This window comes from Magallana gigas, chromosome 7 (genome assembly GCF_963853765.1).
Source record: "Magallana gigas chromosome 7, xbMagGiga1.1, whole genome shotgun sequence".
NCBI lineage: Eukaryota > Metazoa > Mollusca > Bivalvia > Ostreida > Ostreidae > Magallana > Magallana gigas.
Window position 1 is genome coordinate 46062469 of NC_088859.1, and position 24349 is coordinate 46086817.

The window sequence follows — 24349 nt, forward strand, 5'->3', positions numbered from 1 at the left end:
AATTGATCTGCAAAAGAACAACTTCTTATCTTGAAAACTGTAGGAGGAGTTATCCGTACAATGAGGGTACCCTTTTGGCAGCCACCCACCCGCCATTTTCACCATTTTAATAACCGGATTTTTCCGTTGGAAAACCCGGTTAAAAACAAATAAATATTGAATTCATTCCTTAAATAATTCGCGTTTATATAACGCCATGCATATACGTAAATAGCATGTAGTAAGATTTTTCCATTCAATGAAATGTCGCAATATTATTCATAACAGAACAAAATCAGCATCTTAGTTCAACGTTTTCTATTGAGGGGATTTACAGTCCATGTAATTGGTATTGTTAATCTAATTTTTCTGCATGTCTTAGGAACCAAAAACAAATCATCTGTTTTTGCGAGTATTAAGGTTTGTTGAACTTGTACTGTCAAGTAAATTGGTTAGTGAATGAAATTGCAAAAGCGATGTCCTCCTAAAATAAACACGTAAATGTATTGTTTATTTGTAACAATAATAAGGTCGCTTTATATCTGCGCGAGAGCCGTCAGGCTCGGTTGTATGTATAGTGTGATATAATACTGTATAACATGATACAATGATATTGTATCATTATGTGATTCAACATTGAATTTTTCTACACAATATCATATTCTATCATATAATACAATATTGTGCTTAATTGTATATAAATACAATATCACATTGTATAGTATATTAAATATTGCATCATACAATACAATAATGCACACATGATGCATTATCATTGGAATAGGAATCGGTTTATGGTATATTATTTATCAAAAATCATATCTTCAAGCAGGTTTAAGTGTGGTAAGACAAAGTTTTCTTGGCATCCTTGATAATGAAGATCAGGCTCTGTATCTAAATTGAGCCTTAAGATTCCAATCATTACAATGTATCACAGTTACATGAAAGTTTGTCAGCATTTCCAACATTCAAACCTGCTCTGAACTTCTCCAAAAACTAACATCTGTTCCAGCATTCAGATAATCAAGCTCTGTAGCTAAAGCTACTTCTATATATTACACATCAATAGTTAAATATAACATATCAACTCAGTATTGAATTTTAATATTTTGGTGACATTTAAAATTGACTTCAAAGATACACCATTTGTTACTAATGGAATATGACAATATCCATCTGACACTGTCAGGCCAGATTAGTGATGGCTAATTCTCTATATCTTGTTTGTATTGTATTTCCTGTCCACAGTAAGAGCACCTCCACACACAGCAGAATAATGAAATCACAGCTTCTCAAGCTCTTAACAGGATGAGGGAATTGATTACAAAAATAATGGAGGCATTAACACAACAAATGGTATAAAAAGCAAACTGCTAAAAATACCCCTTAGTGTCACAGCCTGATAATTAAGAGCTTGAAATTACTGTCGGAGATTAAAGCAATCCTATCCTTCCCACATATACTTTCTGATCCATTAAAAGCTGAGAGTAATTGATACATGTATAATCCCACAATAAAACATTGAAAGTCTCAATCCTTCTTGTATTTCTCGTTCTTTTTCTGGAGCTTGCCTAATGCCCGGTATATGTCCTTTTTGACCTGCTTCTGTTTCCTAGCTTTAATGACCCCAATTCTATCCATCTCCTTTTGGTGTTTGGACACTCTCTCTCTCATTCTCATCTTATCTGACTTCAACTTATGTCGATACAGGTTTTGTACCATCTTCATCATTTTATTAACCTATAATAAAAAATTCAATTTCAAATGAGAAATGGCTATTGTAGTTTTCCATTGAGCTTTTCAAATTCAAAATATGTTAATTTAAAGTTCTAATAGTTTCATATGATTTTTTTATCCAAAAAAAAAGGATTTTTCTTTTGTTTGGAAATATCAGGAACATACTTTTTTCAGGAATATCAGGGTTGTATTGAAAAACAATCACATTTCAATACATGATATCATGTACACTGGCTACAAAGGGTTCAATAACCACTTAATCTACTTTGTTCATTCCTTCAACTTTATCTTTGTAGGGCTTCATAATTACTCTATCACCACATATCTAAGCTTTGTAAAACTTATGTTAAGCTTACTGGTAATCAATCTTCATGTCATTGTGCATCTCAAGTTTTAGTTAATACATATATTGTATTTAATCCACCAATATCTGGTATTTTGGGTTCAAAAATAAGATTTGTTTGTGTACGCCACTAACCTTGGGTTCATTCACCTTTTGAATAATGTGTGTACACTACCAACATTTGCTTCATGGGGCTCTAGAATAATGAATGAGTACTACACTAACCTTGGCTTCATGGGGCTCTAGAATAACTGCTACTCTCTTATAAGGATCTTCCTTTGCCTTCAGCACTTTGGGAGTGTCTTTGAATGGCAGCATCTTCTGTAGATCTTTGGGGATTTTCAGAGTTGGCTCATACCTCTTCTTTCTCTCAACAGGCTGTCAATGAATCCAAAATTTCATTTCTGTTTTTCAACTTCTCTGCATATCAATATGTTTAATAATACTTTAGGATTTTTAAATTTTCTTCCTTTTTTGTCTTCTAATAATAAAATGCCACAAATAACAAATCAATGCAAACTTATGTAAACTTCATCTAAAAACAGTAATTCAGACCCAGTATTTATAATAGAAGACTTTGTCACAATAAAACAGGACTGGTACCTTAAATTTTATTTTAAAATATTAGACAAGGACTTTACTTGTCTTGATTCAGTGTTCATTGTTAACAAGTTTAAAAAAAAAGTAAGTCTTTCATCAACTCTCACAAAGCAATTAATCATATATCCAGCAAAATGTATATGTAATAATACATGTACAATGATGACAATCTTCTGAAGAATATATGTACCAGTATATCAATTTAAACATGGATTTATCTTTTCGCTATATTTAACACACACGTACAAGATTAGTGTTCTTTGTTATTACCCACCTTGTATAGTGAGTCCTCTTTCGGAGGAGCCATAATGCTCCTCTCTCTCTTCAACTGCCCCAGGGTCTTCATCCCTACCCAGGCTGCCTTTTCTGCTGGGGGCAACAGAAGGGAGGTAACAGTGGCATAAAACTGAGGCACCTCCACAGGGTACCAGGTTCTCATGAAAACAATATCTGCAATCACCGAAAGGAAATAATTCCATGATTGTATCAAACCAACAGATGGATGTATGCATTTGAAACAATGTTTACAATATACTCAGGGAAGAAGATTTTATAACATGTATCGAAACTATCAACAAAGTAAAGACACAATATATACATAAATTGGAAACTTTTAATTCATCTACAAGGAAATACATCATATGAATTCTTATAGAACTTGCTGGAACTGTATTTTTTTTTGAAAATTAGAATTTTTAATATCTGGCAATTAATTTTTATCTATAGGTACCAACTAGGCCAATAAATGCTTTTTCAATGAACCAAAATTGCACTACCCTTTATATATGATAAATAAGTAAATCTGAATTTTAAAAGGATGCAAAAAAAAAGTGTAAGCTTTAAGTTTTATTCATTTGTTTTATCTAACATAGCGAAACATTTCCACTGCATTCAAATGATCCTGTATTCTTTACATGTATACATCTGATTATTGAATGGTTGGCTTACCACTGAGGAGAATCTTGTCTTCAAATGTGGCCCTGAAGGCCCCCTCTGGGGTCTTAAGAGCCTTCTTCACTTGTCCTCGGATTCCACTGACCGTACGTATCTTGGCCCCTTCAAACTTCGTTACTTCCAACATGGAGTTAAACATGCCCTGTGGACATTAGAACACAAATCTATGTAATTACCAGTTATAATAATAGTGAACTAGATGATTGGGTCTGACTGGGTCTGCAAGCACAGAGATGTTTGCTAATTTGAGATAAACTAAAAAGAGGACAGTTGGAGTAATGAAAAATATGGGAATGTTGCTGACTTTTACGATGTACCTGAACAAATGCTGTTTTCTTATAGATTTTGTAGGGTGTTCCAGTAAGCTTCAGTTTCTTGACAATCTGCATTGATTTATCCAATTCCAGGACCACTCCTGTTGCAGCAATCCTAAAGCCAGGCTGTAAAAAAAAAATTAGGAAAAATTACAATTGATTTATTAATTCCTCTTATATTTTCTATGAATGATGAAGAGCCTATGTAGTATTAAGGAGTTACCTCACTTCCTGTTAGACTCTCCACAGCCAACAAGCCAGTTCCCTGGGGGGTGATAGGGCCTGACATAAAAAAGAAAATTATTGTATTTCCTAAAAGCATACAAATTATACAGAAATAAAATAAAGACTAGAATCTAAACTACAGTACATTTTGACATATTATTCCTGTCAAAAACATACTACATTGTACCGGTATATCTGTTTGTTAGTTGTTATCTTCATAATTTTCATGATTAAGAAAAAATTCAGAAATTATTTTAACCATTGAAAAATACTATAAGCTAATAACATTGCACTAGAAATCATGTCTGGTAAATAAAGCATAAAATTTTATTGGCAATATCAAAACTCAAAAACCCTCTGGTGACATACCCCAGAAGCAGGCGTGGCAGTGTAGATGTTGTGGCGTGTACTTAAGAAGGCGATTCCTGAAGTTGTGGTCTTGTATCGAGTACAGTGGGATGGACTGGAATCTCCGCCAACCAAGGGAGATAATCAGTGGATTCCGACTCTTGAGGATCTTCTTGTACCATCTGTGCTTCTTTAAGCGAGTCTGTACATAACAATGACAAATTTGAGATTAAAGGTTGTCACAGTTCTATATGTAGGTTCAGGGACAAACTTAATAGAATAGTGCTACAAAACAGAAGTAATGATAAAGACATGATCAATGTCTCCATCTTTTTTAATATAAAAAGAAGAAATTAACAAAAAATCATTTTTACCTGTACATATCCTATATTCCCCTCCACACTCTGCTGTCCCCCGAGTATGAGGGGATAGGTTGCATCAAAGTTATTGATAAGCTCACATGGAAGTCTGTCTAATTCCACTCGGACATACATCCCTGGCCGAAACCCCTCGTATCCCACCCTTAAACTGTCTTCCATGTTTTCAAACTCTGCTCTGTTCAACTAAAACGTTTCAAAAAAAAAAAAAAAGTGTTGAAAATGAAGTTTTAATACAACTTTAAAATTTATAAATAGATAATAAGACCTTAATTTATTCTACGAATATTTGTATGTACCTGTACATTGTTTCAAAGTAGAAAAAAATATAAATTAAAAAAAATAGTATTCAAGTTGTTTTTGATTATATATTGTGTAGCACAGATGTGCTCATTATATTCATTGTGAGTGAAACATACATTTAGATGTTAGTAGTTTTAGAATTTTGGTTAAATTTGGTTTGATTGTAATACCTTAGCTTGTTCTTCATTTGCCAGCTTCCAGTTGTCGTAGAATTCGTTATCGCCCTTCATGTCATACTCATTGTCAAACAACTCCTTTAGCTTCTTCTTCTTCTCCATCCTACGTTCCATCGCTGTCTTCTCCGCTTTAGTCTTTTTCCTCACTGATGGTTCTTCAAGGAAGAAAAGTGTTTCATTTCAAATTGAGAGTAATACTGTGGAATCATTTAAAGGCCAATGTTTGTGGATTGTGGTTTTTTATTCATGGGGATGTAATTTCATGGATGCATCAATTTTCAGTTTCAGTAAGAAAACTATTTCATCAAGTTTGTTTTTGTTGAGGATGTAAATTCGTGGGAGAGGGCCATCCATGAATACCACGAAAATTGAACCACCACGAATTCTAATGAATTCAGAGTATTTAAGGAGTTGCAGCACAAGATGGTGCTTTCAAAGGGAAAGTAAGAATTCTTCACTAGATAATTGCATATTTTAATATACACAACACCCTTTTATTTACCTCCATCAGCATTCTCATCATCTTCTTTATCATCATTTTCTTCATCATCATCTACATCATCCTCTCCATCACCATGGTGAATCTCTCCAGTTTCTAGATCCTCAAAGTCTCCAAACAGTTCATCTACAGAATCGTAACATACATTTTGATGTGAACCTTTTCACTATCAGAGTATACAATCTTTTTATAGATTTAAACTGTTTCAGTATATAAATCATTTCATAGATTTGAACTATTTCAGAATATAAATTTTATTGCTTTTCCTCTTAATAAATGAACATACCATCCTGTTCTAAGAGTGCTTTAGCATCCTCACTCTTGTCCCAGTTTCCTGTCACAAAGCAGTCTTTGATCAAATCCTGAATCTGTGAAACAATTCATGGTATTAGACATATCTGTGTGTACACTTTTCTCCTGTAATGTAATGTGGTTGGTACATGTAGTTACGTTTTAACATGCCATATCCCACACACAATTTCACAGAAATTTTCAAATATAAAAAATGTGCATGAGATAAATGTAGCATATACCCATGATCAAAGGCAATGCCTGTTTCATATACATGCAGATAGAAATGTACTTTGAGGTATTTATTCAAGATACATATGCACAGTTCAGGTAACCAATCCAACCAGCATGATTTTGACTTTCAAGTTACAAGAACACTTTCTTGAATATACAACTTTTAAAAACTTTTTTCCTCAAAGTAAATGCTATTGACCTTTTCTTCTTGACTTTTTGACCTACCTCTTCTAGTTCCCAGCTCTGGAGTTTATCAGGCACACATTTCGAACTGTCTGTCATGTTAGCTGAGATGTTGGGGTTATTCTTTTCATCTTTCTTTTTTAACACCTTGAACAGCCCTCCCAGCTCATCATCTTCCTCTTCTCCTTCTTTATCTTCCTCAACTTTCATAAAATGGACAATTTTATAGAAACAAAACCACTTTTTTTTTAAAAACATTCTTTGAGATCAACTTTATAAAAACAGTGTGATACATATAAATATGTAACAGAATTTTCATCTACTGTACATTTTTAATTAAACGCGAGGAATTATTATCTGCGTAAAATCGCAAGAAGCACATCCCACAGATTTTGAAATCTCACTATTATTTTTTGGACAGATGTAAAATATTTGGAATTATGATAAAAATTCAGCGTTCATGATTTTATGTTCTCCTTATTTGATGCAAAACCATCGATTCGTGGAATTAGTATTCACGTAACATAAGGAACTACAGTATGGCAGTTTCTATTATATCTACATGTATAGCTGTATCCAAACTTTTATATTTGGGGTCCTTGCTGATTGTGTTTACCTTTTCCATAGATCAGCTTCCTGTAATTTATTCTCTCAGTCTGTCTCTTTTTAAATGATTCAGCAGCTGCAGCAGCTAAATTGGCCTTCCATTTCAAATTTCCCTCTTCATCCTCTTCTTCTTCATCACTTATATCTTCACCACTATCCTCCTCCTCTTCACTTTCTTCATCCTCTTCATTTTCATCATCTTCCTCCTCCTCCATATCATCATCACTATCTTCTGTTTCACTATTGGAGTTATCAGATTTCAATCCTTTAGGTGTGTCTGTATCAACATTTTTACCACTGGAGGATAAAGTTACATTAGCACCAACAATTTCTGAGGAATTTGCAGTTTTGGAATCACCTGTAGTCCTTGATAATTTCAACTTCTTGGATGAAGTCTCCTCATCATCAGAGTCACTGTTTGAATCCGATCCAGATTCACTACCTACACTTTCCTCCATTTTTCCTGTCCTCTCAGAACTTGAAACAGTTTGATTTTTAACTGAATTTGAAAACAGATTAAAGGATTCTTCTTCTTCATCACTGTCATCAAACACCAAGTCCTCTGTTTGCTGATGGTACATAAAATAACATAAACACCATGTTAGATACAACAATTCCTCTCCATACAAACTGTACTAAATATTTCAACATCATTAAACGCTTCTTGCTTCCTTTTATCACCTCAAGAATCTTACTTTCATTTTGATGTCAAAATATTATAAAATACCTTTTCCTGTTTTTGATTGGTTGCAGCAACATCATTAAAGTCTGCTGACCTTCGAACCCTTGCAGTTCCTTCCTCATCATCTGCCTCAGAATCCTCTCTAAAATTATTAATATCCAATCAATTACTATAGTGATATTTGAAATAAATGTTCTCACTAATCAAATATACAACAGCACTTACTTAATGTCTGCCTCTGTGATTGGGGCAGTGTTAGAAAACAAGGTCATTTGACTAGTGCCCATTTTCTGGTCCAATGGATTGTTTACATTCATTAGGGAGGCCACCAATTCATTCATAGGTTCATCATTTTCCTGATAAAGAAAGAAATGTTTAAAGTTCTGCCTTACATTTTTATTCCATATTATTCAATTACCAGTATTTATCCAATTAAACCTAGTGAATACAATTACATGTACATATATGTTAAGCAAAATGGTTTTAAACTACATGTTTTATATATGGTGCCATTTAAAATACTTAACATGGGCACATATTTGATCTGGGTCTTCAAGCTTTGATCAGTACCTCCACATTCTGCTTTAAGGAGTGACTGCCCCCGAGATCAATGTACACAGCATCCTTGTCATATATGACCCCGCCCACTCCTGACATAGGGGCATAGATCAGCCTCTCTTTAATATGGAGCGTCTTTTTCTTCTCCTTGTCCGGCATTGGACAGGGGTCCGGTAAACTCTGCATGTCACTTATACTGTAATCCCCACAACCTGAAAACATCACATACAGCCCTAATTATATTAAACAAGAGTTTGATGTACATTCAGTTGCCCCATAAAAAAAAAAACATTGCTTCATTCTATCTTCTATCTCTTAAAAATACCATGGTATTAAACAATAGGAATGGCATTTGTCAGATGGAACATTCATGCAGTGATGATTGTACATTGGAGGACAAAGGTTACCTGGAAGGTGGATCATGGAGTGATTCTTGAGATGTGTCCCCCTCACATAGCCATACATAGACAACTTTCTGTCACATTTTGGCTTCTGTCGAATGGTTTCTGGGTCTGTGATGTCTTCAATTCTACATCAATAATAATTAGCTATCAATTTTTTTCTATTTTAACTACCGTAAAAGTGATCATTTACATGTAGGATTTACAAAAGTTACGCGGCAAGCTAAAAATCACCTAAAATACCCTTGTATGTTAAAAAAAATTAAACCTTTAGTGTGGTAAAGCATGCATCTGCGTATTTAATACTTGCGTATATTTTTTAGCTTCAATAACCACTTTTCCATTAAACATTAAATGAAGACATATATACCATGATTTCAGTAGAATCATATCCAAAACAATTATTTTAAATAAACATCAAATGTTTAATCAAATGTCAAATGAATTCAATGATTGATCATAAATTATTGAACAGACTGAGTTGAACAAATTAGGAATCAATCTCCAATATCAGTTGAATGATCAGATTTAGCTGAGGAAGGGATAACTTTACCTGTCTACAACAATGTATGGATGAGTAAGCCTCCATTGCAGTGGTCTGAACTTCATGACTGAGATGAACCGACACAGATTGTGTACTTCTGTCTTCTGGTATTCTTCATTCACCATTCCAGACAGATAGAATAGCTTAGCACCCTTGAAAAAAAGGAACCACACCATGCATTATTTGTATGACACTAGCACTCTTGCAATACATGTATTGAAAAAGTTCAACTTTTTTAAAAGGGTCTGATCTGATGTCCTGAGTAATTGACCTTTGAACTTGGACTTCAGAACAACATGGACCACCTACTCCTTATCATATATGGTTACCAATATATCAAGTTCAATGTCTGTCAAGCAAAGGAATAAAAATGTATAAAGTGAACATCACTGTCTACTTTTAATGTCCAAAGTTCCAGTAGTATGACCTTTGACTTCTGACCACACGACCTTAAAATCAATAGGGATCACATACTTTTTAATGGGCACCTGTGTACCAAGTTTGATGTCTGTCCATTAACGAGTTCTAAAGGTATTGATCTGACAACACTTAATCCAATGGTCAATGTCCAGAGTTTAAACCTGGGTTTAAGCAAGACATAAAAAAGGGTTCTCAATTGATCAGACTGCAATTAGATGTTTCAGTTTGGTAGTCAGGTTTCATTTTACATTAATTGTTGTCATCATAGGAATTAACAAACCATCAGATATAAATATTGTAATTGGATCAGCAGTATCAGATGAAATACATGTATGAGTTTGAAGTTTGCCAATATTACAGTAATTACTATTAACAATATCTTTCTGATGAATGATTAAATAGATAAGTATTCAACAGTGATTCTATTACCTACCATTAATGCTGAAAAGGTTAGGAATAACATGCTGTTGTTGGGAATAACATGCTGTTTTTACAATTATTTCAATTTACATCTACTGAATGATTTCCCAGGGATTAGTAATCCTCAACAATGGCAATTGTTAAAGTCTCTGCACACAAAGATTTTTTTCCTCCGTAAAAAAATCTTAATTAATAGTAAATGCATGCAAACTTTATTTTGCATGTCATGATGTGTTGATATTACTAAAGTCTTTTTTATCTTAGTTGATATTCTTTTTTATATTTCCGAGACCGTATCTAGATATATAGTATAAAAATCAGTGCTTTAAAATATACACAAAAAAGACTTTGTGCAATGCTACCTATTTTGGATTCTAAATCTACCTCTTTTTCATAACTGGAGGCAAACATTTATGGGATTCATTACATTATTAACTCTAAGCAATCTGGATACACTCAACTGTTTATTTTTACTGTCCCTTAATGCCATAAAATTCTGCCTTGATACATCTCTTTTGACCATTATACATCATGAGAGGAAAGTCTGTATTGTACTAATTCTTAAGCAATGTTTATTTGAAACTTTCATTAGCAGAGAATTTGAAGGTTAAAATGCTGTTCTTTTGGACCATCTGTAAATGGCAGTTCCTTTCGTTTACTGACCCATCCATCAATAAAGGTATATTTTTCTGTTACATTTCAGGAAATAAAGCCTGTTTTGCACACCACAGTTATGGATCAAGAAAGGAAACTCTTACAATATTCTTTCCTTAACTTGAAAAATAAAAAACTGTTATAAGTAATTTCCCTTTCAATTTTATGTGCAGTATGTATATCAATATAGCAGCATTTGACCATATGTGATAGCCTGTAGATATTATTTCCCACAAACAGTTTACCTGATAGACTTCGGTCCAGAATCTGTGTTTGAGTCTTTTCTTTGTTTTTCTCATTTGTTTATTATCCTTGAAAGCATCTAGATGTGTCAACACCCCCATAATCCTCGGAAAACCATGAACTTGGCAAATGTTCAAAAACTCAAAAGTCTCCATTTCAAAACCAAAACTTGCATCAACTAAAAGTAATACCTGGAAATTGAAGTTGAAAAACAAGAATGAATTGATATTGTCCTCGGCAAATCAAAGTACTTGAATGTATAAAATATGTATCCCCAAAATTGGGGGGGGGGGGGGGCAGGGGAGGAGGAATGCTGTTTTTTTGTAATGATATTACCAGTAGACACAATTCCGTTTTGTACTCCGTACACATGAATATAATTATTTGTATGTTCCAAATTTAATAACACAAAAATAAACAAATCAAACGAAAAAATTCTCAAATTCCAGTATTTGGTTCTTCAACTTATCAAATGTACTTGTAGGCAGTTATTACCCAATAAAGAATAAAGTAGTCAGATTTTTCTTATTTAATTAAGGTTATGTTGAAGTACATGTAATCAATCATTTTTAAAAATTTGATAATCAAATGCATTCCATATAAAGGATTTTACACCAAACTTAACTTGATTACAAATAGCACACTATAAAAGCTAGATCTTGGTATTCAAAATGATACTCTGTGAAGAAAATGTTGTTACTTTGTACATCTGGTATTAAATACCAACTACCTATTTAACAATGAATTTTGTCTGAAATGGCTGTGTATTATAAACAAGGCCTTATATCAGCAGAACTGTTTTATTCTGCCTTCAAAGTCATGCCCTGATCCTGAGAATGATTTCTGTATAGATTCTACATTAAGTTTTCTGTTATGTCTATGGATCTTCTAGATTTAATACTGACCAGGTCTGCGACTTTGGCCAAGTCGATCATGCTGTTGATATCATTGTTACATTCCATCAGAGTCAGTCTCCGTGTTTTCCCTATGAATAAGATATATCCATTAACATAGTTCTACGAATTTATATTTGTATTCACAATGTATATATGATATTACAAATTCTTTACCTGACACCACTGTGACTGGGCCCTGTACATTGGCAAGTCGCTGCTTGGTGAAATTTTTGACAATACACTGTAGCAAGGTAGATTTGCCCACTTTTGGAGGCCCCACAATGGCTATCACTATTGGTGGGGGCTCCAGAGGGGTCCTGTCCACTAAAGGAATGTGCTGCTTCTTGGTTTTGATATCCTGTGTCCTAAAAGAAATTACAAGAGAACAATAATATTTTATTTTTGTTGTAACTAATGCAAGAAAACTTAAAATGTCATTCCATTATCTTTAATTCAACTGACATGTACATGATCCAATCAAAAGTTCTCCAACAAACCTGCGAATAAGTTTGGCAGTTTTTTGGGCATGTTGAATGGCAAACGCTTTAGGATTTCTCTGCTGGGGAGTTAACTCTTGCTGGTGCTTATTCTTTGCCTTTTTCTTCTCAGCCTTTGGCCCTGCCTGACGTTTCCTATGTTTCTTTTGATTACCATCTTCCTCCATTTTTGTAATTTATCAATTCAACCAAATGAATTATTTCATCATACCTGAAATTTACATTAAATCATTTTACCTTCTGATGTCATCAGCGATCGATTTTCTTTGGTTTAACCTCTACATAATTTAACTAATGTTCTAGCGAGTGCTAAGTGGGCTCAATAGACAACGTGTACAAATGTATCTTTTTCATTTGACAATAAAAATGCTTAAAAACACAAAAGTCAGCAACACATATGCTAAGTACGTGAAAAAACTGTATCCTTGCGTCATGGGTTTGCGAAGGTCTAATAAATTATAAACGTTGCCTCTAATGGCTCTCTCTATATTCAACAGTTTTAAAACTACAGTGTATATCACTTTAAACCTAGTAAGACATAGCATTAAAAAACTGCCGATACCAAAACAAAAAATGTCATCATTTGCAGTTTATTTTTTAGGTATAAATAAGCATAATACATGTACCGCATTTGACCAATGAAAATGGGAGTCATATATTTCTGATAGTATTATTCGTCTGCAAAATTCTTCAATAATACTTGAAACAAAAAAACATAACCTTATTAACGAATATATTTATTAATATTTTGAATTGTTTTTAAAGCATTTATTTCAACCTAAATAGTTCAATTATTTAATTTACCTCATAAGTACATTTCATGACTTAAATGCTATACATGTTTAATTTAGAAGAAGCTTACTCTAAAGCACTCTTCAGCTTCAATACTAAGAAAAACAATACAAAGTCATGATATAATTTTAGAATGAAATTACACCATCACAGGTGTATTTTACCAAACGATTACCAAACAATGTGTAAATATAGATATTGTGATATTTATATAATTGAGATTTCAGCCAGTTTTGTTAACTAACGGTACATGTATTATAAAATTTATAGTAAAACATAAAGCTTTTTATTAGTCTCTTGAGTAATTGTGTGATTTAAACCTTTGCACGTAGCAAAATATCTTGTGTGATATAGATGTACATTTGTATAAACTTAAGATGAAAGGAGATTCCATATGTCCAGTGTTGTAAGTACATGTAATTAAAATGATATCATTTTGAGGTAAACTCACACAGCCAAAATAGACTATCAAAAACACATGACGGCATGATACCTAATATGACTTGCTGACATGTGCATCATTTCCTCCCCCAAATTCCGACACACGGAATGGTATTAATTAAAAATAAATTAAACAGGTTGGGACCAATCGCCTAAATGGGATTTAATAACCCGTTTGGGATATAATAGCCCAAATGGGATTTAAATTTTAAGTGCAAAAAATAAAAATTTCTGATTTTGAAATTTTTGATATAAATCCGCATTAGAATAGATGAAATGCAACAACTTTTGGTAAACAACTTTTTCTGGAACAGTACCGTTACGGAGATTGATCCCTCAGTATATCCAAAACAAAAATTTCAAAATCAAAAATTTTAATATTTTGCACTTAAAATTTATATCCCATTTGGGCTATTATATCCCAAACGGGTTATTATATCCCATTTGGGCGATTAACCTGTTTAATTCATTTTTAATTAATACCATTCTGTACAGTACTGACTGTTTAATTTATGTTGCGCTTGCCCCAGCGGTCGCATAAAAAAACATATTATGCACTTGTGTGTATTTAATTCAAATTTGTGTTGCGCTCGCTCCAACGATCGCACGTAAAACATACATGTATCATAAAAATCTTTGACATGTGTAGATGTGCCATATATAAGACCGCATATTTCAATTTACATGTGTAAACATTAAATGTTCTGCACAACCTTATATCTAAGTAGCAATATAATTCCCGAAAAGTACCTAATAATTAATTTTTTCGTAACTTTATGCAAAAAAAAAATCAGAAGAAATTCTCACGTTTTCCACAGGAGGTCGCCATCTTGCAGCTGTCGGTAAATATAGAAACATAAATATGTACGAAATATTCTTTGTGTAGAAGCCTTATTTGAATCATCAAATTTCGAATTCTTTCGAATGTAGATTTCAGTATTATTTTCTATAAAAAGGATAATTTGGGGGCTATAAAGTCTCGAATTTGAAAGAAAATTGAATGAAATAATGGGTCTCTCAGATACTATATTTACCGCTAGCTAAAAAAGTTAAGTCGGTCGTTATATTATTCTCGTTTCTAAAACAAAAGTAAATCAAAACTACCTGCGTTATGGTTAAATATATTATTATTAAAATGAATGATTTATCAGATTTTTTGAGTCTATCAACAATGATTTTTCAGATGAGTCTATCAACACAATGTGAGTAATTAAAAATTATCTAAATTCTATGTTTTAACGACTGTCCTCACAAAGCTGGCAAAGTTTTTATCAGTTCAGTGAATTGTGTAATGCAGCTTCTTTCACACTATGATTTATGCATTGGGGGGGGGGGGGGTTAAATGAGGCGTGTTAAATTCATTTATTAGGACAGATAAGATACTTTAAAATATGAATCAACAAATCTGAAAATTCTTTTGAAAAATCGTTGAAAAAATGTATATTTAAGGTAGCAAGGGACAGTTTCGAATAAAGTACAATATTTTTGTTAAAATGAGAATTGCTGTACTTGAAGGCTTATGAGTGTTGCTAAAATTCATGAACTGATTTTTAATGATTATCATTAGTTAGAGGGGTGTCTCTTGTTGAAATTGATATGCAATATGTAGGCCCCTTATGTTAGGTACATGAGAATCAGAGGTAAAATGCGAAACCTGCGGCTATGACTGTTGTGCTGACTTTACACAGTGAAATTGCAAGTTACAGACGGGAGGTAAAATAACACGAAAAGTAGGTGGATGGGACATTGTAAACTATACAGCGGTAAGTTTCTGACATGTGATAGTGCAACATGCACGCGGTACGGAAGGTCAACCCTCTGCAGGGAATTAACTGGGGGAGGTCTAAAAAGCTGAAAAATCATGAAAAATTAGCAAAATATGAAAGGGTCAAAATCTCATCAAAACCAGTATGTAGAGAATTTTACAGGTTTTGACTAGTAATTTTCTTCAGAAATTGGTGATTGGCCTTATAAAGAGTGAATTAAAGGTATTTGTGCTGAATGGGAACTGAGGAAATTCTAGTTACAGAGTTCCGAAGACATGCATCCCTTGGCTACAATGAATTGTATAAAAAAAAACTGTCCCCTGCCACCTAACATAACATCTATCTGTAACCCTTATCGATAAATACATACATGTATATCGATGTAAACTGGCCTATGCTTACTAAAACCTCCAAATAGTGTCACGTTTAATTTGAACTTCATTGTATATTATTTCATAGAATGTGTATGTGCTTTATATTTTTTTCGTAGACTAAATAAGGTTTACTGGAAAACGAACCGATTTCCGATCAACAAAAAACAGGGAGCGATGATCCACTGTACATTTTATTGGGGAAAAAATATCATTTTGTATCCCAATAATTGGAATTTTTAAACAAAATAATAGAAGTCCGTAGATTCGTGGCTGAAGTCCCATATAGCATTTAAATAACACTTCGCTGTGATTGAAATTGCTCAGTGGTTCGAGTACCAGACCCAAGAAAACTATATAAAAATAGGCTTCAAGGGTGTGTGTTCAATACCATCAAAACTTCGGCAATATTTTTTTTCTTATCGTTTGTTAAAATATACATGTACTCGTGAAATTGTACTTTTGCTAACTTGTTTTAAAAAATTATCAAATGGATTTAAATGGAAAAATTAAATATGAAGTTGTAATTTAAGATTAAACCTACCCCCCCCCCCTAATCCCTCTCCCCCCCCCCCCCCCCCCGCCCCCCATGGGGTGGTCCAAGAAATAATTTTGGGAGAGTGGGTGTGCGAGGCCTATTTTGGTAACTTTAATAAATGAGTTTGATTTTTCCAGTATTAGCTATGTTTTCAGTCTCATAAAAAATAAAAAGAATAAAAGATAATAATAGACTTCTAGGATGCGCTTATACCTACTGTAGCTCTAAGAGCAATTTTACATATATCTAAGTCGGTTAAGATTTTTCTTGCTTTCCCCAGGAATTGTATTCAGAACATAAAAGCTGAAATGCAAACTCCCTACTGCTGCGCAGTAATATATAATATCTATATCTAAACAGGATCCAAATGATGGGTATACTACGTAACAATCATGTATCTCTGCATTCAAGTTGGTTTTTATTGAATTTCTATCAATTGAAATTGAATATATACAAACATGTTATATTTATTGATAATAATGCACCCCATGTGATTTTTTACACGTCAGACAAAATGAGACCATAAGGGGCATGTAATGTGAGACAAAGACATCTGTAAAACTCAGTATATGATAGAAATGTATATATATATAGATAAAATATTATCTTGTTCAAATCATACATGATGTAAATAACTAACACTAGAATGGGATAAATTCATGAGTGCATAACAGTTAATGTATATTCCTGTTCATATACTTGATTCTTTTAACCAAAGGCACCAAAATGGTTGCCAAGAATGCAACAAAATTCTATTTTTCCATATGTATAATAAACATATTATACATTATGAATCGAAATGATTTTGGAGAAAAGTACTTAGTCTTTAGATATACATGTACACTGTGTGCAAATAATATCGTTCTACATAGGGCAGCAAGTTAGAAAATAAATGTACTGCCAAGTGCAGATTACATAACACATATATGAAAATGAAATGAAATAAAAGCAACAAACACTCAGCCTGATGCAAATTTTAATCTGAATAATAAATTAGCATTGTTTGTCACGCATTAAAATCGTCGGTTCCCACGTGTCTACTTCAACGTGAGAGTTTTACTTCCGTAATTTCTAAGGATGGCTTCGCTGACCGAATCTTAAATTAAGCACGTTCAGAAAACGTACTGTAGACTAGTGAACAGAGATGTCTAGACAACGGACAGGTTTTCTGTTAAAACCACGGTGTGTTTTGTACTCTATTGTGTCTGCTGTCATCGTCGTTATCTTATGGAAATTATACATTAATTACTCATTCTACACCAGTAAAAATATCGTGGGGCAATGGTCTGTGGAGGATAATTATAGAACGTCGCCGTCCATCGATGTCTTCATATTTGAGGAGCACCACGAAGGTACTCTCTCTCTCTCTCTCTCTCTCTCTCTCTCTCTCTCGATTGTTTTAAAAGAATGAATGTGTTTTGATGAATATTAATCAAATTTATTTTGATAGCCATACCGTACTGGTTTAACAGTAGTAGCGGTCATTTGATAGAGAAGAAAGGACTGACTTTGGTAAGTACTTTGCATCATACTAGTACATGTACTTGCATTCGCGGATCCAGAACATATTCCCGGGCGGGGAGGGGGTCCGAGGGATAATTATGTTTGCAGTGAAGGGATGGGTCATGAGGCCTATTTTCAGTTACTATGTGAATTAAAATTTTTTTGAATATTCTGTCATATTGTATATACTTTGCGGTAAATTCAAATTTACAACATGACATTTCCAAGGGGAGGGGGGTGCTAACCCCCCCCCCCCCCCCCCTTAATCTGCACGTGCTGTGCTTTTCTGCATATGCATGTTTTGGACCTACATGGATTCTGCCATTCTGGAGCAATTTTGAGTCATATTTAATATGTGAGATATGTGTTTAGATATAAGACTAATGACTTGACTTATAGCGGGTTTTGAATTGTTTTATGCCATTTAAGTCAATCTTGACAGATTCACATCGATGGGCACAGCGATATGGGGCTACCACAGTCTTTCAGAAAATTTCCCTATTTACGCTGGCCCAAGAACAGTAAAGAGCTAGAGTACTATATGCAGGCTAACGACCTCTTCATCATAGTGAGTAATGTGAACCTTTTTAGAACTATTTAGAGGACGTTAATTCTATAATCGGTATTTTAATACATACCAACATTCGCAATTGATATCAAATCACAAGTATACATACAATTAACATACATAAGTTTTAACTTACATACGTTCAGAATCACGGAATTTCAAACTTAGATACATGTATAGTGAATAGTCATAATTTTGCATTTACACCAACCTAGCAAATTCAAAATTAACATGACAGATGGATGGTAAACATTAACAATGGAGATATATATATATATACACATAATACGGTATCTACTTAATCAGTTAATACTAAATTCACGAGGGGGGGTGTATTGTAGCATGATACATTAACTCTAATATATCTATTGAACATCAATTTCAGTCAGCAGCCATGGCGGGTATGTTCAGCAAAGTCATCTGGGTATGGCCCCGCTGGGACCAAGTAAACCACGAGGACAAAGCACGTGACCTATCGGAAATCAACGTGGGTTGGTTGATGGTGGATACCTTGATCCCCAAAATGAAGCGTAGAACGTTCTGCTTCTGCCACAACAGCCTGAGCACAAACAAGAATACGGACAGGTCAGTGAGTAAAACAGAGGAGTGTCGACGACTTCCCACCTCTCTGGAGAGGCAGGCCGACTTTCCAGAGGGTGTTGTGATAGACAGGAAGACGTGCAAGATCGAAATGTCGTTTCTACACGAAGAAATCAGTGAGGATTTGGCGGCTGATGTTTTTAGAAAGGAAGCAGAAAACTTCAGAGAAAACGGTGTTATTTTGGATATAGACGAAGACTTCTATGCTTGTACCTTTGCATCGCGACCTCTGTTGAATGCTGGCTTTACTGAGGAAGAACTCGACGATTTGAATGAGATAACAGGGAGTATATTTTGTCCAAATAACGTGAAAGAAGAACAGGAAGCTGATACTTTACTTTCACAATTGCTAGATGAGGTTATGACCTCTGGTTGTCTTGAAAAGAAAACAGAATGCCAACAAAAGGACGTATCAATTCAAAACAAATATTTCAACATACTTCAAAGAAATAGTAAACATTTAGTATGTGGTAAGAAACAGAGAAAGGAGGGAAACAAAGAGGAGCAACTGAGAAAGCTGGTAAAAACAATGGTATCCTGGAATCCGAGAAAGGTAACGGCCATCAAACAAGTGGGCTTCTGTTTGACCACGTCAAAGTCACGTGGTCTCGACATGACCAAAGCTGCCGAGTTTCACGTCTGTATGGGGGCCAATACACCTAATAGGACACTAGTTATTGAACACAATACTACACTACCTGAGATAAACAAGCGGACGTTGGGTCTGAAAGAAATCTTTGAGGCAATGAAACCTCGTCTTCTACCCACCATGGTTACATTGTGCAGGTCTTCTAGAGATGGTTATGTTCCAAGAGAATTTCAGAATAAAATAGAGAGTGATATAATGGAAAGCTTGGAATCATTGTCCCCACTAAAGTTGCACTACGATGATGAACTTTTAGGTGGGAGAAAGGGGTGGTATGAATCAAGAGTTTTATCATAAGTTTATGTTCCACATAAACCTTACACTGATCTCGATTATATGTATATATATGCATTCACCAGTTGTCTTATACAATAAATAAAATCACAATATGAAGTTTTAATTTTATCATGTATTTTTATATCATGTTAATTATTTTGAGACCAACCAAGTTTGCCATGTAGGAAAAATATGATATTAAATCACGTTTCAAAATACAATGCCGGTGCCTGATTCCAATCCATGTTTGTTGCATAATACACAATAAACACTATATATCACATTGATTTGACACACTTTATGAAATTTTTTTATAAAACAAAAATTGTTTACTATCAAACATCAGTAGTCTTTGAGACTATAAACAATGCCCCACAACACTGTTCCATGATTAGCACTTTGATGAGTATGACACGAGACTGCCATAATGGACATTTCTGATCACAGCTTTACTTCTTGTAGGGATAGAATCCCTCACCGCTCTTCCTTCCTAGTTTTCCTTGAGCCACCATTTTATCCAAGAGAGAACTTGGTTTAAAGAGTGGGTTGTCAGGGTAGTTCTTGCTCCAGCCTACACAATAAATGAAAAAAAACTATTGTCATACTGATTCTGAAACAGAAATAGCAAGAGATTTAAGAATGATAGACCATATACATAATTATTTTTTACCATCTAGAATAAACTTCATAGTGTCCAGTCCTACGTAATCGCTCAGTTCAAAAGGCCCCATGGGATACCCAGCTCCGAGCTTCATAGCAGTGTCCACATCTTGAATAGAGGCATCACCTGCAAAATAAATCAATCCTCAAAACAGGTAAATTTGTCCAAAGAAGTACATAGCTGTGGTAAATAGTCAAGTTTATGGTAATGTCTCATACTTACCTGGTACATCTTTCACTATACATCCAGAGAGAATTTATATTTTTTAAAGTCATCAAAAACTTTTACAGTAATAATATGCCTTGAACAACTACATTTACTGGAGTGATACTCCTTCACAAGATACAATAAAGATTCAAATATATAAATTACAATAAATATCCCCATTGGCTACCTCTTTCCAATATATCAATTACAATAAATCCCGCCATTGGCTATCTCTTTCCAATATATCAATTACAATAAATCCCCCCATTGGCTACCTCTTTCCAATATATCAATTACAATAAATCCCCCCATTGGCTACCTCTTTCCAATATATCAATTACAATAAATCCCCCCATTGGCTACCTCTTTCCACCATTCTGACTGCTTCCAGCATGTAAGGCACCAACAATCTGTTCACAATGAATCCTGGAGTATCCTGCAGATTATTTTGCAGATTAAAATTTGAAACCCTTTTATCAATATATAAATACAAAACTTACATGGATGAAATTTTTTTGTACAACCCTTGTTCAATGTCATTCAATGGCCAAAATAAAACTGGTAATCTTGGCAAAAAATTGAAGATAACTTATCTATGGTGACAAGTAAATTTCACAATTTTAACAACTATCCAGTATTTTAAATATATATAGATATTCAAAGTACACCATACCTTACAAGAGACTGTGACCTTCTCCATATCTTTTCCGAAGGCCAATAATTTGTCAAACGTAGCATCACTTGTGGCTGGAATCCTAATAACCTGTCAATTGCAGTCAACAATTAACTGAGATGATAAAATTGTAATAAAAGTTAGACTCAAATTATGGAGAATACTGTGGAATCATTCAAACTTATGCAGGCAAATTATTTATGGATTGTAAATTTTCAAAGGTTTTTAAAGTTTTTTTTGTCCCTTCCATGAACATTGCATTTAAAGATGTTAATTTGAAGGTGAAGGGTACCCAAGAAATCTACAAAATTGAGCTACTACTAATTCTAATGATTTCACAGTAGTCGATTCATTCCCTTATTTGGTTTTCGATCAGAAATCTGACTAACCTCCAACAGCTTCATCATGGGTACTGGATTGAAGAAGTGTAATCCTCCAAACCTGTCCTTGCGCTTAGCAGCGACAGCAATATCGGTTATGGGAATGGAGGAGGTGTTACTGGTGAAGATGGTATGCCTAGATGAAAAACATGCAATAAATGTTACTCTAGTATTTGATAGTTATATACAAATCAAGATAAGACAATGACATCCCTATAAAGTATAATGTTCTGTGGAGTGCTGCATTTAATTTGTCTGTCCCCATATATTTATTTTAAAGTGTTATACTCTGAGATGTGAAATGTAATATACTTTAGGCAATTAACAAAACTGCTGCATCTGCAATTTCACTTCTTTTTTACACAAAATATATCAACCAAAATGCTTATAAATTTGAACGCACCTAATTTGTATTACATTAAAGTCTCCCTGCTTATTTTTGAAAATTGAAATCTTATGAAATAAATTGGGATGTCACTGATGTTGATGACTAGACAAAGCATGCAGACTCACTATAAATTTAAGATGAAAAGAAATGAAGGGTAATTTGTTTGTTTACTCTGGAGCAACGGCTTCCAGCTCTCTGAACAGCTTCTTTTTTGTTTCCAGGTTTTCGACGATTGCCTCTATGACGAGATCAGTGTGCGACACACAGGTGATGGGGCTGGTTGCTGTAGAAATTCTGCCCATAGTATCCTTCACAAAAGCCTCTCCAGCCTATGAATAAAAAAAACAACACAAATTTTCTAATGTACCGGTATCATTCAATAGTTATTAAAAATGAAGATCACCTACTTTTCGAAAAAGCTATATAAATTTAACTATGACTGTTTTTATTAGTTTTTATGCAGATTAGTATTTTATATCATCCTTACTGCAGGGTTCTCAAACTTCTTTTTGGCGACTCTTTCCAAACTTTTATGGATGCCATTCATAGACTTGCCAAGGATGGTGTTGTCTTGGTCAACCAAAGAAACTGTATGCCCAGTTGATGCTGCAACCTATCACAATTAATTGTATTGTTGAACATCAAATCATAGTCATTTATTTACAACTTGTATAATTGATGTACCATTTTAATTATCCCTCAATCCTCAAAATTAAGGCTCATTTTACCAAACTGCAGATCTGTAGTTCTTTGGGAAAATTATGGTTGATGTGTATTAAATGTACTGGTAACAAATTTATACTAAGCCACAGGAGGTGTAGCATCCACAACTGTAGTACTGCTCACTTTTGTGTCCAATTAATTGCCTTGCAAATTTTTAAACATGACTGATGCACAATATAGGCCTGCATGACTATCTGAATTTTCCAGTACAGCTACAGTGATGCATCTACATTATTTCATGTCAGTAAAACTGGGAACTTCTTTAGGCAAAAAATATTATTGTAATACCGAGACGAGCGAGAGACGGGCAAAGCCTTAACAGTATATATAAACACGTTATATATTAACACATATATATAAAAAATCAAATGAAAGTTGAATCAGGGCTACAAAGTGCTAAAAAAAATTCTTCCAGCACCTGTGTGCTGCCATATTGGCCATCATTTTGTTAAAAAAATCATTAAATGATTAGCGCTTGTCAGTGACTTTTCCTTAATGTTTATTGCCCCTAAACTCGATTTGAAACTTTTCAAGGTTACAATTAAAAGTAATTTAAATGAAAATTATTAACTATTCAAACTAGATGAGTTTCGACAGTGCTTTAATCAAGAAGTATGACTAGTTTCACATATGACTCATCCAATTATTGGATGGAAATTCAAATCATTAACATCAAAGAAGCAATCTTTTAGGCACTGAATAAAGTAGAAAAATTTCAATTTATCAACAATTATCCGTGGATGTAGGCTATGCCTGTCCACTTCTCAAAAGAGAATAACTTAACCCATCAAAGTAAAAAAAAAAATTATTATAGTAATTTATGTCATTTTAATGCCCCTTTTTGGTTTCTTTTGAGTCATTTTGGGTCGTTTATGGTTTCTTCTTGTCCTTTTGGTTACATCGAAGCACCCCCATCACCTTTACACATTAAAAGGGATGGGGATGCAGTAAAGGACACACAAATATTTTTGTATGTATGCATTGGAAAGGGATATAAATTTTATTTTAATAAGCCATTCGGCCTAATTCATTGTGTTATGACCACGTTTTACTCTGTGCAAATATAACAAACTTTGTTGGAGGTCCAAAGTTCACTAAAGCCTTGCAAGAAATACAGATTATGCTGCATCATACCTGAGCAATACCTGAACCCATCAGCCCTCCTCCAATGACAGTGACATGATTAAATGCGTTTGCCCTTTGTGCACTAGTTGCAAAAGAACGAACAAAACTTTTGCATAGATTGGCCATCACCAGTCTCTTTTTTTGGCACAGTTGAAACGTTCTGGAAAGAAAGTCCGTTCTTCTAAAACACAGTGCAATCAACGCTTT

At 34.0% G+C, this 24349-nt stretch overlaps 3 protein-coding genes across 4 annotated transcripts; 1 reads left to right on the plus strand and 2 right to left on the minus strand.

Moving 5' to 3' along the window:
* Positions 1-475: 475 nt before the first annotated feature.
* LOC105348653 (ribosome biogenesis protein BMS1 homolog) lies at positions 476-14678 on the minus strand. Its single transcript, XM_011458189.4, has 23 exons — positions 14525-14678; positions 12485-12695; positions 12162-12352; positions 11997-12076; positions 11094-11282; positions 9364-9506; positions 8817-8938; positions 8422-8621; positions 8077-8207; positions 7897-7993; positions 7180-7738; positions 6606-6766; positions 6142-6223; positions 5859-5981; positions 5351-5511; positions 4875-5063; positions 4522-4702; positions 4151-4209; positions 3931-4053; positions 3608-3755; positions 2934-3109; positions 2285-2437; positions 476-1719 (listed from the first exon to the last, which is right to left on the minus strand). The coding sequence occupies exons 2-23, from the start codon at positions 12649-12651 to the stop codon at positions 1510-1512; spliced, it is 3645 nt and encodes a 1214-aa protein (XP_011456491.3). The 5' UTR covers positions 12652-12695; positions 14525-14678; the 3' UTR covers positions 476-1509.
* Positions 14679-17431: 2753 nt separating this feature from the next.
* Positions 17432-20098, plus strand: LOC105317101 (UPF0489 protein C5orf22 homolog). Of its 2 annotated transcripts, XM_034455103.2 has the most exons (4): positions 17434-17744; positions 17843-17904; positions 18338-18463; positions 18849-20098. In XM_034455103.2, the coding sequence occupies exons 1-4, from the start codon at positions 17537-17539 to the stop codon at positions 20004-20006; spliced, it is 1554 nt and encodes a 517-aa protein (XP_034310994.2). In that variant the 5' UTR covers positions 17434-17536; the 3' UTR covers positions 20007-20098. The 2 variants fall into 2 exon arrangements, with proteins under 2 accessions (XP_034310995.2, XP_034310994.2); XM_034455104.2 differs by lacking the exon at positions 18338-18463 and having other exon boundaries at positions 17432-17744.
* A 165-nt stretch (positions 20099-20263) lies between these two features.
* LOC105348652 (hydroxyacyl-coenzyme A dehydrogenase, mitochondrial) lies at positions 20264-24349 on the minus strand. Its single transcript, XM_034455106.2, has 8 exons — positions 24152-24349; positions 22782-22907; positions 22466-22623; positions 21916-22042; positions 21527-21616; positions 21217-21289; positions 20656-20772; positions 20264-20556 (listed from the first exon to the last, which is right to left on the minus strand). Exons 1-8 carry the CDS (start codon positions 24266-24268, stop codon positions 20435-20437), a joined length of 930 nt encoding a protein of 309 aa, XP_034310997.1. The 5' UTR covers positions 24269-24349; the 3' UTR covers positions 20264-20434.